The 17,315-nt window shown below is 42.7% G+C and overlaps 2 protein-coding genes across 6 annotated transcripts in view; one reads left to right on the forward strand and one right to left on the reverse strand.

The window, feature by feature from the left end:
- aff4 (AF4/FMR2 family, member 4) overlaps positions 1–16,503 on the forward strand; it is a 30,909-nt gene extending 14,406 nt beyond the window's left edge. For 3 of the 5 annotated variants that reach the window (XM_052046809.1, XM_052046808.1, XM_052046807.1), the window contains 20 exons: positions 246–372; positions 4,404–5,177; positions 5,564–5,602; positions 5,778–5,864; positions 6,143–6,170; positions 6,722–6,785; positions 6,865–6,957; positions 7,140–7,284; positions 8,404–9,151; positions 9,246–9,397; positions 9,483–9,568; positions 9,977–10,211; positions 10,450–10,547; positions 10,795–10,858; positions 10,950–11,086; positions 11,182–11,253; positions 11,445–11,538; positions 11,648–11,691; positions 11,803–12,020; positions 12,864–16,503. In XM_052046809.1, the coding sequence (XP_051902769.1) occupies positions 250–372; positions 4,404–5,177; positions 5,564–5,602; positions 5,778–5,864; positions 6,143–6,170; positions 6,722–6,785; positions 6,865–6,957; positions 7,140–7,284; positions 8,404–9,151; positions 9,246–9,397; positions 9,483–9,568; positions 9,977–10,211; positions 10,450–10,547; positions 10,795–10,858; positions 10,950–11,086; positions 11,182–11,253; positions 11,445–11,538; positions 11,648–11,691; positions 11,803–12,020; positions 12,864–12,991 (3,429 nt within the window). In that variant the 5' untranslated portion in view covers positions 246–249 and the 3' untranslated portion in view covers positions 12,992–16,503. The remainder of the gene's footprint in view (positions 1–245; positions 373–4,403; positions 5,178–5,563; positions 5,603–5,777; positions 5,865–6,142; positions 6,171–6,721; positions 6,786–6,864; positions 6,958–7,139; positions 7,285–8,403; positions 9,152–9,245; positions 9,398–9,482; positions 9,569–9,976; positions 10,212–10,449; positions 10,548–10,794; positions 10,859–10,949; positions 11,087–11,181; positions 11,254–11,444; positions 11,539–11,647; positions 11,692–11,802; positions 12,021–12,863) is intronic. The other 2 variants (XM_052046810.1, XM_052046811.1) reach the window with 1 other exon arrangement.
- Positions 1–17,315, reverse strand: part of hspa4a (heat shock protein 4a) — a 73,293-nt gene that overhangs the window by 27,727 nt on the left and 28,251 nt on the right. The gene's annotated exons all lie outside the window — the stretch shown is intronic.

Here is a 17,315-nt window from a genome sequence, read left to right on the forward strand (position 1 = left end):
AGCCTATTAGAGACTACTTTCTTGACTGCGATTCTCACTCCTGATGCGTATGTAGCGGTAGCCTACTGTCCTAGACTTCGCCGTAAATGTTGGCCCAGAGCAGGAAAGTGGATAATGTCTGCCGAACGGATTGGCCGTTTACCGTCAAACTGCCGTTAAAATTTTTTAACACGCATGCACTCGAATTCACACTCGTGGCGCATTATCACATATACAGTACTGACTTGTGTTGTTTGTGCTTCCAGCAACATGAACCGTGAGGACCGGAATGTGCTCCGAATGAAAGAAAGAGAAAGGAGAAATCAAGAAATCCAGCAGGGAGGAGAGGCGTTTACAGCAAATTCCCCCCTTTTCCCCGAACCTTACAAAGTGGTAAGATCACTTTATTAACTCTTGTTCATTCACTTTAGAAACACGACGCAAAGTCCCAAAAGCTCCTTTCTATCCGACATGTTCGCCAAACGAGGAACAGTAATCTGGCAACCCTGCTTTACAGCTCAAGTAAATATGATTGAGTTATTCTTTGCCATCCACGTTCCGTTTAATGGGACACGTTTCAAGAAGTTTCACTGCCATGACGTGACTTGACACTGACTTGTAATTAAGAGGCTCTAAAAACGGAATCAGCTGGTTACGTGTAGCAAAAATTTGACGCGCCCCTGTGACTTTCTTTTTTTCCCTGTTGTTTCATTTAATTGTATTAACGATACTGCAGTTAAGGTTTTCCTACTGCGTTACGTCTCCGCCATAGAAAGGGAACTGCGTGTTACGGTTATTGAGAAATTAAATTCTCCAAATTTGAATCTATGATGCATCTAAACACTTGTTTGTCACACATGTGCTCTGCAATTGGCTGGTTCAAATCCGGGCAGGCTTTACCCAACCGTTCGCCCCAACTCAGCTGGGATCGGCTCCAGCTCACCAGTCCCCATAATGAGGATATGTGGTGTCGAAAATAGTTGTTTTAACTGTTGTCCCTGTTTGACACAAATGTACAATATGACCGCTCAAGAGTGAATGTTTTGCTCACGTAGCAGTGAAGCGTAAGCAGTGAGTCATTGCAGCTCATTGTGGGACTTATAGACTGTCAGCAGTGGGTATGCGCTGTGGCCAAGCAAGTTATTTTGCAGTCAAATTGAACATTTGAATTTTACATTGTCTGCTTCTCAGTATTTAGAAAGTAAAGATACAATTAATTGCCAATACTAATCGCTCGTGTTAAAACACTTTAACTATTGCATAATATAATAAAAGCCACGATGCACAGAAGAGTCTTAAAGGCATCAAAGTGTCATCTGTGATAAGATGTGTAAGTCTCGAGGCATAAGCCATCCAAAAGCCAGTAATAACAAGAAGAGGAGACGATATAGCGCAACAGAGGAGACGAGAGAGCGCAACAGCGACGTGGTCCAAACCAGAAATGGTTAACTAGTAATGCTGTAATTGGTAGTTTCAGGAATTTCTGGCAAATAGTGGTTATGTCCTGCATGTGACAACGATTCCTTGTGTGCATCAGATGTGCAGCTATGATGAGACAGACGGGCTTTATTACAAACAACAAAAACAAAACATGTCTGGTCTTTTTGTGGATTTCACAACATGGTTGAGTCGTCGCGCTTTGGGGAACATTTTTTAAGCTGGAGCTATAGCCGTAAACTGATAGAAGGGCATGTGGAGCATTTCCAAAAGTGCTCACACCTTGAATTCTATTGGAAAAAAAAACTGCAGGGTGCCCAGAAGGGGGCTGTACACAAGAGATGTGGTATGTTAAACTTCCTGCCAGATTGTCAGCTTCCAATACAAACCATTCTTTTGATTTAACACCCCAGGTTAGTTGGGCCGGTCGTGATGGCGTGAAACGCAACGCACATCCTCATTCCTTGGCCTCCCCGTTATAGATGTGCCCAAACGAGCAATAGCGAAGGCCTGCCTGCTCCGGCCTGGGCCGTACGACACTAAAGAAGATTTGCGCTTCCCGCATTGATCTAATCTTTGCCACTAACCGGATTTGTGCGGAGCTAAGTAGCTCTTCCACCCCCAAGCACTCGAGCGAGTTGTTCGGGCAACGGTGAGGAATGTGAAAAGCGACCAGAGGTGAGTGACAGCTCAGTGTTTTTGCCCCCAAGAAAGTGAAAGGGAAAAACATTGCAGGAATTGACGTCTTTTACCTTCGCTTGTTAGACAGCAGCGACATGCGAAACACTAATCGACATGTAATTAGACAACGGTTTAAGACGGAGGATTTGTTTTCGTTCGTTATGGCCTGTATCTTGTCTCCTGCTTGTCTGCGTGTTACATAAGCTTTGCTGCATGACTTTTTTTCTTCTTCCCCCTGACATGCTCCACTAAGTGGCAACGCACAGTAGTGCATTTAAAGACCGCATGCACACCACTGCTTGTTACGCATTGAAGATGTACAATAGTAGTCTGCTGGCGTTAAAATCAAATTTGGAATAGAAGGAAATGAATCAGATCTATCCATCCATTTTTTTAAAAATCAAAATTGTTACATATTCTCACTACCTCGGCGAGACAAATACATTTATGTCTTTGTCATAATCTGTCCGTACACAATGCAAATTAAATTTAGACAACACAAGACATTTTTAGTTATATAGCGGTTTTACAATAGCTGTAGCTGAAACAAAGCGCTTTTTGCAGAACACTTTGCATAAAATAACAAATGTGATAGTCAACGCTCATGTTGGTGTGTGTCTTCATGTTTGTTCCGGGAAACTGTGTGGCTTCAGTACTTTCACCCACACAGTCTGCTTCAATTTTTTTTCTCTCTCTGGAATGGTCACATATTTGTTTTCTTTAGAACTCCAGTTTGATGTGACATAATTTGCATTGTCTGGTAACATTGATTTAAACTCTATTCCTAGCATTAACGATCAAGGCAATTTTAGAGTTGAACGAGTTTTTAAAACGGGATCAGACATTCAGCCATTTGAAAACTGCCCCACTTAAAATACTGAAAACAACTTCCTCATGGTTTGTCATATATAATCTGACCCATGAAAAATAATTCTGAAGGAGCTTAAAAAGTCCTAATTGCTCACCGTCCTCGGCAACGGTAGCAGGGGGTAGTCAAGTCAGTGTTATGACCTCGCAGAGTGTTTTCCTGCCTCAGATAGCAGCTTGTGTTTCCTCTGTGTAAATCTGTCGAACGAAATTGTGGTCTGAGGTTGGATGTGAAACTGGATACCCCCCGCCCCAAACGGTGACATGCTAGCCGTTAGCAGCTTGGCGGTAACCTTTGGCCACAGTGGAAGCTTTTACATCTGGCTTTGATCGATACACTCACATCTGTGTTCACGGATGAGTGAGGCCAGTCGCTCTGAACAAGCCTACTCTGACTGCATCCCACTTGGGCAGTTTTACTTCACTTTGTTAATTTGGTTATTTTTGCATTCATGCCACACAACCCCTACATCACGGCTTTGCTAGCTATTGGCACCTGTCAACTGGCAAAACCAGTATTCCAAGCCGTAGGTCAGTCATAGCTGCAGCATTTGAAGATACATGGCAAGAATGAACTATCACAAGCCAAAGTTAGCTGTTAATGCAGTGTTCAGGTGAGAATGTGGTCATCTCCGAATCTGAACGTTGTGGGTCAGGTCCTTAGCCCCCAAGACCATGTAAAAGTGCCTATGAGCAAGTTACAGAAGGAGGAGTTTTGAATACTTTGACAGTATGTGCTCTAGGTGAAAAGCCCATTTACCATTGTGTCCACTCTGCGGCAGCAGGCCGTTTTCCTGCTGCCTTCAGTCTCCTTTCGAATAAACCTCAAATTATTACTGGAGGTGTTTATTCCGCTGTTGTTCTTTGTTGATTTGTCTCAGTTCAACTGATGCATTCAATGCAGTGTAGTTTTCCACAAAAATACAGAACCATGGCAGGGGAAAAGTAGAATTGGTTATTATTAGTTATTCTGCAATTTCCTGTTGAGATTTTTTTTTTTTTTGGTAATAGTCGGTCTTCATTCTTCTTCATGAGATTTTCACACACTGATGACCTCACTGGTTATATGCAAGTTATACAGTCTAAAAATATTCCAACATCTGGTTTGAATGATATTGTCCTTGTTTGTGCAGCATCAAAAGCTGTCGTGTCAAATCATATCTGATCCTGATTGCTTTGCTTTAAAATTCCATCCGGTCACATTTTAATTTGTGGTGCTTTTGGTGGAGATCTGGTCAGTTATACCCATCATCTGTAGCCAAGTGCCCATGTCATATTGGCTCGTGGCTCTTGGTCATCCCTCCAAGATTTGTATCACAAAAGAAAGGATGAACTTCCGGAGTGACCATATTCTCTGCTCTCCTTGTTTTATCCATCATCACACTGTCCTCTGCCCCACTTCTTCCTTCCTTATTTTTATTTTTTGTCTCCCACTCCAGTCCAGCAAAGAAGATAAACTGTCCAGCCGTATTCAGAGCATGCTGGGCAATTACGACGAGATGAAAGAACCAATTGGAGAGGCACTTCCGAAGCTTAGCGCCAAACCCTCTAACAGCTCGTCTTCCTCCGAGGAGAAATCTGGCGCGCCTTTATTCAGCGAGAACCAACGAGGAGGTGGCAGCAGTCAGAGCAGTAAGTGGACTCCCGTGGGCCCTGCCTCAGCTGCCTCCTCATCCCAGTCTCAGAAACGTTCCGGACTGCAAGGGGGGCACAGTAGCCAGAGGGGCAGCGGCGGTAGTAGCGGCAGCAGCGGTAGCCAAAGACACAGCGAAAAGAAGTCAAGCAAGCACAGCAGCGGCTCGGAGCACTCCAAGTCGCACACGTCGAGTCCAGCGAAGGGCTCTCTGAGCTCCTCCAGCGGCAACAGCCGCTCCTTAGCTCCCGAGCAGCATCACTGCAAGGAGCGCTACCGGTCCAAGTCCCCGCGAGACCGTGAGGCCAACTGGGACTCGCCCTCACGGGTTCACACCTCCTTCCCCAGCGGACAGCACTCGAGTCAGGCTTTCCCCCCATCGCTCATGTCTAAACCGGGCTCCATGCTCCAGAAGCCTACGGCCTATGTCAGGCCTATGGACGGCCAGGAGACAGCGGAGGCTAAGAGCTCGCAAGCGGAAAGCTACAGTGGACAGTCCCACAGCAGCACCATGGGGGAGATGAAGTCCAATGGCAAGGCCTCGCTCACCAAACTCAAGATCCCTTCGCAGCCTGTTGAGGTATGACTTGACTGATATTGTCACAAGAATAATGCATTTCCTCAAAGTGAGGCCATACTGCAATTAGTTAAAATGTACATGCGCTTAAGACTAATAAATGCCTCATTGTCACTTACTCCACTGAATATCCACATACTCCATTTTTTTGCACATTTTGAACATTTCCAAAACTCCCCAGCTAAACTTGGCAGAAAAGTTTTCTGTAAATGTTCAGGGAATTTTGGAATTTCCCCCCTTTGTGGAAATGCTGCCTCAAAAAGACTCACTGTTCTAAACTTGAAAGCGCACCCGTTGAACTGATTTTAAGTTGTTGTTTTTTTGTTGTCCTTTATTGTTAAAAGTTAACATTTGTAGCTTGTTTATGAAGGCATTGTTTCTGTTTTTAGGGATCCGGGGATTCCAACTGCGTTGATGAGATTCTGAAGGTATGTTAAAGGTAGAACTAAAGGTCTGAATACAAGTTATTTTGTATTCACAGGACAAACCTACAGTCTTGGCAGTCGAAGAGAAAAGTTTCGCAATGCACACACCATATGGCTCATTTGCACATTTTTCCCCCTCTGTACGTGTGTGTGTGTGTGTGTGTTTTCTCTCTGTCAGGAAATGACTCAGTCCTGGCCCCCTCCATTGACAGCAATCCACACCCCCTGCAAGACGGAGCCCTCCAAGTTTCCGTTCCCCACCAAGGTCGGCATTGCCCAGCAGCTGACTTTTATTCAATGTGTCTCGATTCACTTTTTATCGGGTTAAATCATTTTTAAGCTTCGGGTCTGTCTTGTTTCAAAAACACATGCACAGAAAACCTTTGGCCGCTCTGTAACACGTACATTTATAGTGATGAGACTTGAAACACTTGGCGATTCACTCGGGATACATAGATTAGACAGATTAACGGCAAGGGGTTATGGATTAATTTAAAAGGCCATAAAATAATGCAGAATGTTTTGTTTTTTTTCCACCCGCAGGATTCTCACTCCTTTTCAAGTGGACAGAGTGAGTAATAACACACACACACACACGCACACACCATTCATAGTCATTTTAAACTTGAGGACAAATAACAGCGGAGGGCGACACATGCTTTTACGGCCCCTCGGCAGTCTCTTAATTGTACAGGCAATGCTTTTACAGATACAGAATTTTCTATTCTGTATCCTCTGTGAAAATTGACAAATATTACTGCAGCCTCCTGATGGCTGAATTATAGCGGTGGCCAAGGCAAGCATACCAGAGGGATTACAATGGCTGGAATGGATTCACGGCATTTATGTTCATTTCACTGGGAAAAGATAATTTCAGATGCAAGTGTTTTGAGTTATGAGCGTGGTCATGGAACAAAATAAAACTCAGTCAAAACAGCGCTGTGTAGCATGCTCCACGGTCTGACTTTTAAAGTATTTTTCCTTGATTGACTCGCTTTTTGGCTCGACTCGGTGTTGCACTACTTCAGAGGCATTCAAGATTGGAGGGTCCACTTGATGTATGTTTTTAGGTTTATATATCCGTATCTTGCTCTTTTATACAAGGTTATTTGTGCTTTACAGAGCGAGGCAGTTCTTCCAAAAGCTCAAGCAGCCACCAGTCAAAAACCTGTGATGACCAGCCAACGTATGTACTGAAACATTGCTCCTCCACCTCCATTCTCATTTATATCTCCTGTAAAAACAAATCACTATTGTACAATTAGTATGCTGGAAGATGACCTCAAACTCAGCAGCAGCGAGGACAGCGATGGCGAACAGGACTCTGCCAAGAATGCTTCAAGAAACACATCAGCAAGGTGAAAACTTTGGCACAACACGAAAATTTAATAATCCAATCATCAGTGTAAAATGGATTTTCTCTAATAAGCACTTTTTTGATTTATTTAATGTCTGATCTTGGCTCACACATTTTATCCACAATGAAAAGTCTCTTTTTTTCTTTTTCTTTCTTTTTTTTTTTTTTTAAACCCCTTGGCAGCCATAATAGTGAAGGAGCCGAGCACTCGAGAGACGATTCAAGTAGCCACAGCGGCTCCGAAAGCAGCTCAGGTTCAGACAGTGAGAGCGAGAGCAGCACGAGTGACAGCGAGGCCAATGAGCCCCTGCGGCCCGCTTCTCCTGAGGTAAATGGGAATACAAGGAGTCCTTAATTTATGATGCCGTTCTCTTCCTGCTTCCTGACAGTGGCACCGGAATTTGTACATAAGTTGTAAATTCATCACTTAACCTGCAGTGAATGCCGTTTGTAGTTTCGATACTTCACATGTCGGGAACTTTAAAAGAAGCTTTATATTTGTCCACATCTTCTGATTTCATCCTCTCAAAAGTAATGATTCCGTGATTTGTGTAGTCCGTCACAAAAGCAAATGATTTGCCTTTTGTATTTAATCAAAACAAGTCATTTGCAAACATGTGCTCTTACTTTGGAAAACAATGACCCAACCAGTAACTAAATCATCAGTTTTTAAAAATATGGTAAGTACAATATCAATCCCTTTTGAGTCATATTCCTTCATTGTTTATAGTTTTTTTAACGCTAAACAATACCAAAACAAGAATGACTGGTGAATAAAAAATATTCTAGAGTAACAGCCTTAGTCCCGTTAATTATGGACCCAATTGGCCAATGTTCACAAGCTTCTTTTACGAGCATTTGTGGCTGAAAAAAAAACATCACAAAAAAGTTCAAATAAAATCATATCATTTATCAATCATAAAAAGCACATGGATCTGATTTTTATTATTTTGTTTTTTAATTGACATTTGCAAGGGTCGTGAGTTTGATGAGGTGCTATATTACAATATCTTGCACTCTATTCTACAAAGATTGGACAATGCCACGTGAGAGCAAAAAAATTGTAAATGGCTCACTTGAACCTGGTAGTGCAAATCCATCCTTTCTGGTTCCGCTGAACATGCGCAAAAGTGGAGTCGGCCCCAAGTATGTCTGCTTATGCTCCAGGGGTGGTCATTGTGCTCCTTCACAGGGTTGGGAATTTTATTGCAACTCACGACTAGACATCATTTTGCCATCCCGACGCTCTATCTTGGTGTATTGATATAACGAGATCTAATAATGCAATAGCGATCGTTTTCGCCTCACTTACTCTCAACTAACCTGTTTTTTTGTTTTGTTTTCTGGTTTCACTTTCATCTGTCTAAATGCCAACATCCCGCAGATGTTGGCCTGTTTCTCACTAAGTGAAGTCAAATCGCTCATGTTGGTGTATTCCTTGTCATAGCCTGAACAACCAATGGCCAACAAGTGGCAGCTGGACAACTGGTTCAAGAAGGCAGCCCCACCGTCACCGTTGGATAACAACAATGTTCAAACCAAGAGTAAAAAAGAGGGAAGAGATAACAGCTCAGGGCGTGGCTATAGTAGCCAGGGAGGGGGATCGAAAGATTCCTCGGCACCGGCCCCAAGTCGGGACCTTCGGGCGGCCCAGAAGGGCGGCGAGAGCGGCCGTGGTCGGCAGAAATCCCCAGCCCAGAGTGAAAGCAGCACAGGGAACCGGAGGCCCGTGGGGAAAAAACAGCCTAAAAAGTCGGAAAAGCTCCCGGTGGTGGAGGAGCCCAGAGGAGGCCTGAGGGTAGAAAGCGAGCCAGCGCCTGAGATCCCCCCTCATCGACCCAAAGCAGCCACCAAGGGTTCCAGCAAACCCAGCATCAAAAAGGAACCCAAATCCTCTCCGCGGCCCAGCGCGGCCGCTGTTGCCGCCGCGGCAGACAAGCGCAAGGCCAAAACGTGCTCCAAGTCGACTCGGGAGAAGTCTCGAGAGTTTGTCGACACGGACTCCTCATCGTCAGACTCCGAGGGCAATGACAGCATCCCGTCATCCTCGCAGACGCCAAAGTACACCGAAAGCATCAGGACGCCCGTGTGCGTGTTTTCCCCAATGGAGGAAAAGGAGCTGCTGTCTCCACTCAGTGAGCCTGACGAGCGCTACACCTCCAGGCAACCTCCGCAAGTGTTGATCGTCAAAATAGGTCAGTTGAAATGTTTTAAGATCCATCAAAATTCTCCTAAATTCCCCTTATATTCTGTAAGTGAATTAAACCACATCCTTCCCATCTACCATAGATCTCAACTTGCTATCGAGGATCCCCGGGCGGCCGTACAAAGAGCCTGCAGAAATAAAAGTGGAGCGGGATGACTCCCAGGACAGAGATGGCAAAGACTTCAGCAAGCAAAGTTCAGAAAAGAGCTTGAGCAAAGCCAAGAGGAAGCACAAGGTTTGGGAATTTTTCAACTATTCGACCTGACTTCTGCTGCGGTATTATTTGTGTCATCTCAAGTCATCTCTCTCGTTTTTCTTAGAATGATGAGGAGGGAGCCAAGCCAGACAGCAAGCGATGCAAGCTGGAGGAAAAGTCTCAAACGCATCATAAAAGCAGCAGTAAAGAGTAAGAGTTTTTAAATGCAAGCTGCTGTAAACATTCCATGCAGTCTTTACATGTTCAAGACGTTCTTGCAATTAGTGTCAGAGTAAATCCCGATAAAATTATACTTCATCATAAAGTCACGGTAAAAAGTCATTAAGGGGGGGTTGTTTTTATGCTATGTGTGCATGTGTGACCATGTGGTGGAATGTTGTTCTCTTCATGTGTTATTTCTGTTTTCATATAAAGACCTTCGAAAGCCGTATTACATATAGGAGGCCCGGGAGGGGGGGGGGCATTGTTGTATACCATGAGCATTAATGGGTTTATAAATATTTTCTTTCAATAAGAATTCCTGAGGACTTGCGGGTCAGATCAAATGCTGTCCTTGGATGCCCATTGCTGATATTGAGACGTTTTGCGTCCCATCAGATCGAAGAGGTCTTTGGAGAAGAAGGAAGATCCGGTGCCCTCTCCGTCCATAGCGGGCCTCCAGCGGACGCCGAAAGCTGAGCATCCGAGTCGGAAGAGGACGGTCAGCCAGTCCTCCACGTCACTATCCAGTGGGGCTGGCAGCGGCAAGGAAGGAGGCCAGAGCACGAAGAGCACCTCCACCTCCAAGCACAGAAAAGGCGAGGACAAGGGGCGCAGCACTCGAGATGGCAAGGTGGGTGGAAGTGACATCTGGGGGGATAGTGAGAGTAACTTTACGGAAGCTTAGTGGAAACTTGCATCCTTTCCCGTGACAGGATTTGAATAACAAATGAACAGAAATATTTGTGTGGCAAATATCCATGCGACCCTCCTTCTCCCCGTCCTCGTTCGTCCCCATTTTATCCATCGCTTCAAACATTAGGCTGCTCTCCCCTGAAACTTTATCCCCTCTTGCTTGCTGCCTCCCACAGGAGAAATCCTCAAAGGGCTGCGATAACCAGCTGGCTGTGCCGCCGCTCTCCACCGACGGCTCCAAATCGCAAAGATCCAAGCTGCCGTTTGAAGACAGGTGAGACGCTTCAGACGGCATGATGCATCCGAAAGACAACATGTTGGATGCGTTTGCACAAGGCTCTAGTGTGTTTAAAGGATCATAAAGGAAAGTGATTCATTCAATTGTTGTCGGAAACAAGGTTATTCTTCATGTTTAAGTACTTCCTGTTCATATAAATGAAAAGAGAGACTTTTCAAAATGTTTGACATATGCAAGACTTAGGAATGTTAAACATGCTGGTCTGTATATATTCTTGCTTCAGGGCCCACTCAGCAGATCATTACTTACAGGAGGCCAAGAAACTCAAACATAATGCAGATGCACTGGTAAGGGGGGGGGGGGGGGAGAAAAAGAGCAGGTGGCTGTGTGTAACTGCATGCTTGACCTCTGCAATTGTTTTGTGTCATGTCGATTAAGCTGGACCGTTTTGAGAAGGCCATTTACTACCTGGACGCCGTGGTGTCTTTCATTGAGTGTGGCAACGCCCTCGAGAAGAGTGCCCAGGAGGCCAAGTCTCCTTTTCCCATGTATGCCGAAACAGTGGAACTTATCAAGTAAGGCCAAGACGGCAGTTTTGTATGGACCAAAAATATATATAATAATATATTTTTGTTCACTGAGCTAATGTGTGTTTTGACCGTACACTCAGGTACACAATGAAGTTAAAAAGCTACATGGCCCCTGATGCGACTCCAGCCGACAAGCGGGTAGCCGTTCTTTGGTGAGTAGTGCGACCAAAAGCCATGTTTCCTCAACAAGAAATATCATGGTCAACTTAGGAGTCACTTAATTTCACGCTTGACAGGTTAATAAGTCAATTTTCCATGTCATGTCCCCTTGAAGACTCATTTTAGCATTTATTAGTGTTGTGTTTTTTTCTTTTTAACACTGAACACACCCTTTTCTTCCCAGCCTACGATGTCAGTCTCTTCTCCACTTGCGTTTATTCAAGCTGAGGAAAGACAGCGCTCTTAAATACTCCAAAACTCTTACAGAGCAATTAAAGGTACTTGTCGCCACTCCAACTTGAACTCTTGTTTCGGGTTACAGCAAATGCAGTGAATGTAGTTTCCTGTTCTCACACTGTGTTCTAATGTTCCTCATCCATTAACCAGAACTCTCTGAGTAACACCCAGGCTCCCTCTCCTGGAATGGGGAAGTAAGTCATCCCGCTCCTACGCAGTTGCTTTGCAAGCTCGAAAAACATTTACAATGGACAGCAAGTACATTTGACCTAAAGCTATTATTTCTTCGTCTTTTCCATATGCAGCAAGGCAGCGGGCATGCCTTCGCCAGTGTCCCCAAAGCTGTCGCCGGGTACGGCGGGCAGCTACTCGTCGGTGAGCAGCAGCAGCAGCGCCGGCTCGTCCGTCACCATACCTCAGCGCATCCATCAGATGGCCGCCAGCTATGTGCAAGTCACCTCCAACTTCCTGTACGCCACTGAGGTGTGGGACCAGGCGGAGCAGCTGGCCAAGGAGCAAAAAGGTCATTCACTTTCATTTAGTTTTTCTTTTCTTTATTTTCTTTACTTATTTTTGAATGGGGGCTGAAATGAGTGAAATGCAGTTCCTAATCAGAATCAAAAAAAAAAAAAAAAAAAAGAAATGAAATGAAATGTACTCAAAATTATATTAAACAATTAAATATTAATTGTCAGGTTTTCTGAAGTTTGCTTCGGTCACTTGAAAGACACTACTACATATGAAACTAAGCTATTTTTATTACATTTTTAAAAATATTATTTATATTATTATATTTATGGCAATAGTATATTTAAAATTTCATAATAATATTCAAGTGTGTTCTTATTGGTTTTTATATTGAGTGGTATACTCAAGATGACCAACTCAGCAGATGCTTGCATAATGTTGCTGCCAAGCTGGCTCTGCTGAATACCTCCTGAGCTTGTTCGGTCTGCCAACAACGTAGGACTGAGGTGTTCAGAGGCAGTATGGGTGCCACGGGACATCCTGACTGCTGTAAAATAAAAATAAGAGGAAAGAGTAGCAGTTGAAGAACTAAAAGAAGCTAGGCTATCTTTGATCTGGTAGTTACACGGTGGTTATAAACTTTTTTTTTTAGATTATAGGCCCCAGCTTGCCGACTAAATGAATCTCCTTCGCTCACTTTAACAAAAGTGTTTGGCACCGCGATGCCACAAGATGGCGCCAGAGCAATACTTTTATATTACACAGTCCTTTGGCCTGAGAAGAAAATGACTTTTTCAGCAATTCGGGGATAGATTGATTCAACTCAAAATGCAAGACTGGTTATTTTGCTTTTGGCTTTTCCCTGACATGTGCTCATCTCATCTTGTTCTTTCCTCAGACTTCTTCCAGGAGTTGGACAAAGTGATGGGCCCTCTCATTTTCAACACCAGCAGCATGACTGATCTGGTGCGTTACACCAGGCAGGGCCTGCACTGGCTGCGACTGGACGCCAAGCTGGTTCCCTAGCGAGGACTCTGGGTTTTTACCCCCCTCCGACCCTGCACGCTGCTCTTCCACCCTCCCACAGCCACGCCTCAGCGAAACGCACACAGTCCACCTCTGATCACACACACACACACACACACGACTATGAACTTTTCAAGAATATCTTCTAGTGCGTATGTGTGCACGCATCTTTTTGTGTGTGTGTGTGTGTGTGTGTGTGTTTGTGTCTGCACCAGCTTGCCCAAAAAACTGAGCTAATTGGAACCATCCCATGGAGAAGCAACATGCAATGCCCTTCACATATCTGCATCTTAGCAAATAGATGAAACGTGTTTTTTTTTTTTGGTTATTGTTTTTTAGCCATTTGGCCCTGAAGCGCTCAGTGATTTTATTTATTATTTATTCCCTGAGCTTCATTCGATAGGCTACTTTGGCTTTTTTTATTCTTTGGTTCCGCTCCCTGCCCCCACCAAAGTACCTCGCACGAAACACCAAAGGTGCTTTAAAAATGTCAAATTAAGGTTTTTCTCTTAATTGTTTTTTGTGCCTTCAGTGTGAGCTACAGGAAAACCAAGCAGTCCCCTCTCTCCATATGTGTTGTTTCTGTTCCTCACCTTTTAAAAATTTTTCAGTGACAAAGTTTTGTGTTTATAAGCTTTGCTTGAAACCAAGCTTCCCTGCATCCGGGTCATTTTATATTTTGGGCGGCACGCCTGTTAGATCATAAGGAAAGGGCTACTGTGCGCATCCATAAATAATCTTAGCATTATAATATTTTCTTTTTTACACTTGTGATAATCACAATTTTATGATTTAAGCCACATGAGATAAATGAATTGTCATATTTATCCAGTTATACAGACGTCATCCGGTTCCATGGAAATGGCCGTTTTAGTCTCCCAGTCTTCTCAAAACGATCCCAGTAGCGATTTACTGCCGCTTGATGCCAAGGAAGTCGGCGGCACTTCCCATTGCATTGCTTTTCCTCCGTAGCCGTTGAGAAATATCCTCGAGGAAAGTCACTTCCATACAGTGTTGTTTGCCCAGAGTGTATTTGTATGAGTCACAGCAGGGAGTGTTTGAAGTGGTGTCCACAAATACAATGCAGTTATTTCCATTCATGTTTATTGAAGGCGCGCCCTGGTGGGAAACTGATCTGACATCTGATAAAGCAACGGCAGAAACAGATTGGCGGTGTTGCATTTATAGCAAAATGCATAGAATATATCTCAAATATATAGATTTTATTTATGTACATAGGCGGAATACTCCATTCTAATACATGGATTTTAAAACTATTTGACTTATTTTTTTGTATGTTTTTCCAATAGAATGCAAAACATGTGGACTTTGTTTCAATTAAAATCATTGTAACTGGGCTTAAACTGAGACAAATGTAGAAATGAATGCCTCCCCTCTAATCGACTCCGTGCAAGTGAAGGCCTTAGTCAAACAGTTACGCTGTCAAGTGGACAATTACAAAAAAATCTCCCATTGCAGCAAAAATATCCAAAAGTATTGAAGTAACGATGACATGTGGTAGTTGTGGAAAGGCATTTAATTATTAAACCAGTCAATATACGCCACTGAACAAAGCTATATTCTCATAAATTACTAATATTAGGACCAATAAAATGTAATGTGAACATTTAAAATTAAACAGTGCAAAATATTTGCACAAAGTGTTAAAAAGGACATGAATCATAGAAATGAGCAAATTGGACGGACGGTAAAGAAAACAATTCGTATGGTGCGACAATTGCTTTCGCCACAACAGGACAGGTGAAGTAAGTGTTGTACGTTACGGGATACCCTGCCACACAGGCGTCATCCCGGGCTCTGTTGCCACCTACGAAAGGCAGAATATTTGATTTTCCATCTCGTGGTGGAAGTCGCTACCGTTCATACAGCACAGCTGCATGGAAACGGGCACTGTGAAAGGAACAATGTTTGAAAATGTCTAGACCAATCGGAAGGAATATCACTTTCGTCTAGTTGTGCTTTCCAGCTCATTTTTCAGCTTCAGAGTACCGGTAGCTTTTTTTCCCCCCCCGTCGTTGTCGTCCTCCACCGACTCCTGACTTTCTGGCTAGACTGTTTAATTTCCCTCTTAACACTTGTAAAAGAGAAAAAAAACATTATTTTTTAATCTATGCAGGATTTCTTTTTTTTATTTTTATGAAAAGGATAGGATGTATTGTGGCTTTTTAAAAATTTATTCATAGGTTTGTTTTTTTCTACTTTCAAAAAAATTCAAGTGTCCAATGCCTTTTTTGCAATGTGGTTTTTCATACGTTTGTGTATATTTTGTAACTAAAGAAAAGAAAAAAAAAAGAACAGATGGTATGTGCCATTCTGTACTGAAAGCTGGAGGCCACTTTTTCTCATAGGAAAATCCTCTGAGGGTTTTTTTTTTTTTCAATGTCCAGGCCAGCCAACGTGTTCATACACTGGTACACTTTGTAAGTACAAATGTATACATCGACGCGTCGTCCGTAACCTTTTTTTAATTTATTTTTCTGACCCCCTCCCTTTTTTTTTTTAATAACAGCTGACACAACAGGAAGATGTAAATCTATGGGGGAGGGGGCGTGATTGTTTATGTTGAAATGTCATTGTAAGTAGTAATTTTAATGAATCCAGGGTATGTTTTTTTTTCCCAATAGGAAGATGTTAACATTTGCATGTTTCTATTTAAATGTATAAAGTGTACATATGATTTTTCTCTCAATGTGTATTTCTACCACAGGAGGACATTTTTATTGAAATTCAATCTCATTGTAAATATATTTGTGAGATAGTTTTATGCATCCCCGCTACCCCCTTTTCTCTCTAGCTCTCTTTCTCTCTCACTTGACTTTTTGTCTTTGGAACTGTACAGATGACACACAAATCTCAATGCTCCGGGGTTGGGGGGGACTTTTTGTACCAGGACCATTTGACAAAAGAAATTTGGGGGGAAACAAACAACAAATGGGAAACAAATGTTTATTATTATATATTTAGAGCATTTTTAAAATTGCGCAGCAGTTCGGGTGAAATGGCAGGTTCCCCAACTCTTGTCTTTTATGTGCTTGTGTCTTCACCGCTGTGTCATCATTTTATCTCCTCTGTATTTTGTCCTTGTCATCGTCCATCCTACAAGGCATCAGATGTACAGTCTTCCATCAATCTTGAGAGTATTTCCTACCCTTTTTATGAACAATTGGTCACGTGAGTCTTTTAAGAAAAAGGTTTCTCAAAAGCTGTAGCAGTTTATATACATTCTCTTGTATACTTTTAAAAGCCTCAATGAGCAGCCTACGCTATGTACTATAGTCTAAATTGGCTTAGTTTTTAAGATGAAATAGATGCTATTATACGATGGATGCAATACGATTTAAAGGTACTCATGGAGTTTTGAGCTTCAAACTTTAGGTCATGTAATTTAAAGAACATTCTTGTGAAGTGAGTATTAATTGTGTGACTAATGAGTCTGTCCTGAATATTCTTTGTATTTTTGTCGTATTGGGAATAAAATATATATGAATATGTCTATGACTGGTGTGGTGGCTTCTTAAAAATTACGTACAAATGGTGATGAAGCCATTAGCAATTACATTACTGAAAATTTTATACGATTTATTCTCTTCCTCTTTAAAAAATACAGTTGCAAAGTTGTTAGTTTTTTATTTTAGATTACATTACCCTAGGATCATGTGACAGCTTGTTATACAGGCTCCCTCTAGTGGTAGGGAAAATACTTACTGGCAAAGGAACGGTCAGATCTTAAATTCTTTTAAATTCAATACAGTTGCATGTAATCTCCAAGACATTTATAATCATCTACGTTGAAATACATTTTAATTGAGCATCCTTAGAATACATGCAAGTACTATTATTGAGGTTCTTTACGCAGAATGGATCGTGTAACAGCCTCATTTGCAACCTTGTGTGAAAATAATGATTTAGCAGTTACAATTGTGATAGTCCCACAAAATGCATGCGAAGTCAAGTCCTTTACTTAGCCTGGCACTGTACAGAGCCTCTTAGGATTGATTAGCTGGCGCTTTTCAATCCACATTGCACTGCCCTGATAGAATTAACTCATTAGCTGACAACGGAGTACATGGAATAAAATCATATACCGTGAATTTGAACAGAAATATCTTCCATCATATTTTACTCGTTGTGGGGACGGGGCAGGGGGGTGGAGACTACATCTACATTTATATTTTGTTTCTGGTTAAAAATGAAAAGCAAGCTAGTTTTTGGAACGGATACGACAAATGTTTTTCTGCCACCAGTGCGTGTCGGCCTTGTTTGTTGTGGTTTTTCTGAAGGGTCAACATGTTGGCATCATTAA

The sequence above is a fragment of the Hippocampus zosterae genome, chromosome 16 (assembly GCF_025434085.1).
Source record: "Hippocampus zosterae strain Florida chromosome 16, ASM2543408v3, whole genome shotgun sequence".
Taxonomy (NCBI): Eukaryota; Metazoa; Chordata; class Actinopteri; order Syngnathiformes; family Syngnathidae; genus Hippocampus; species Hippocampus zosterae.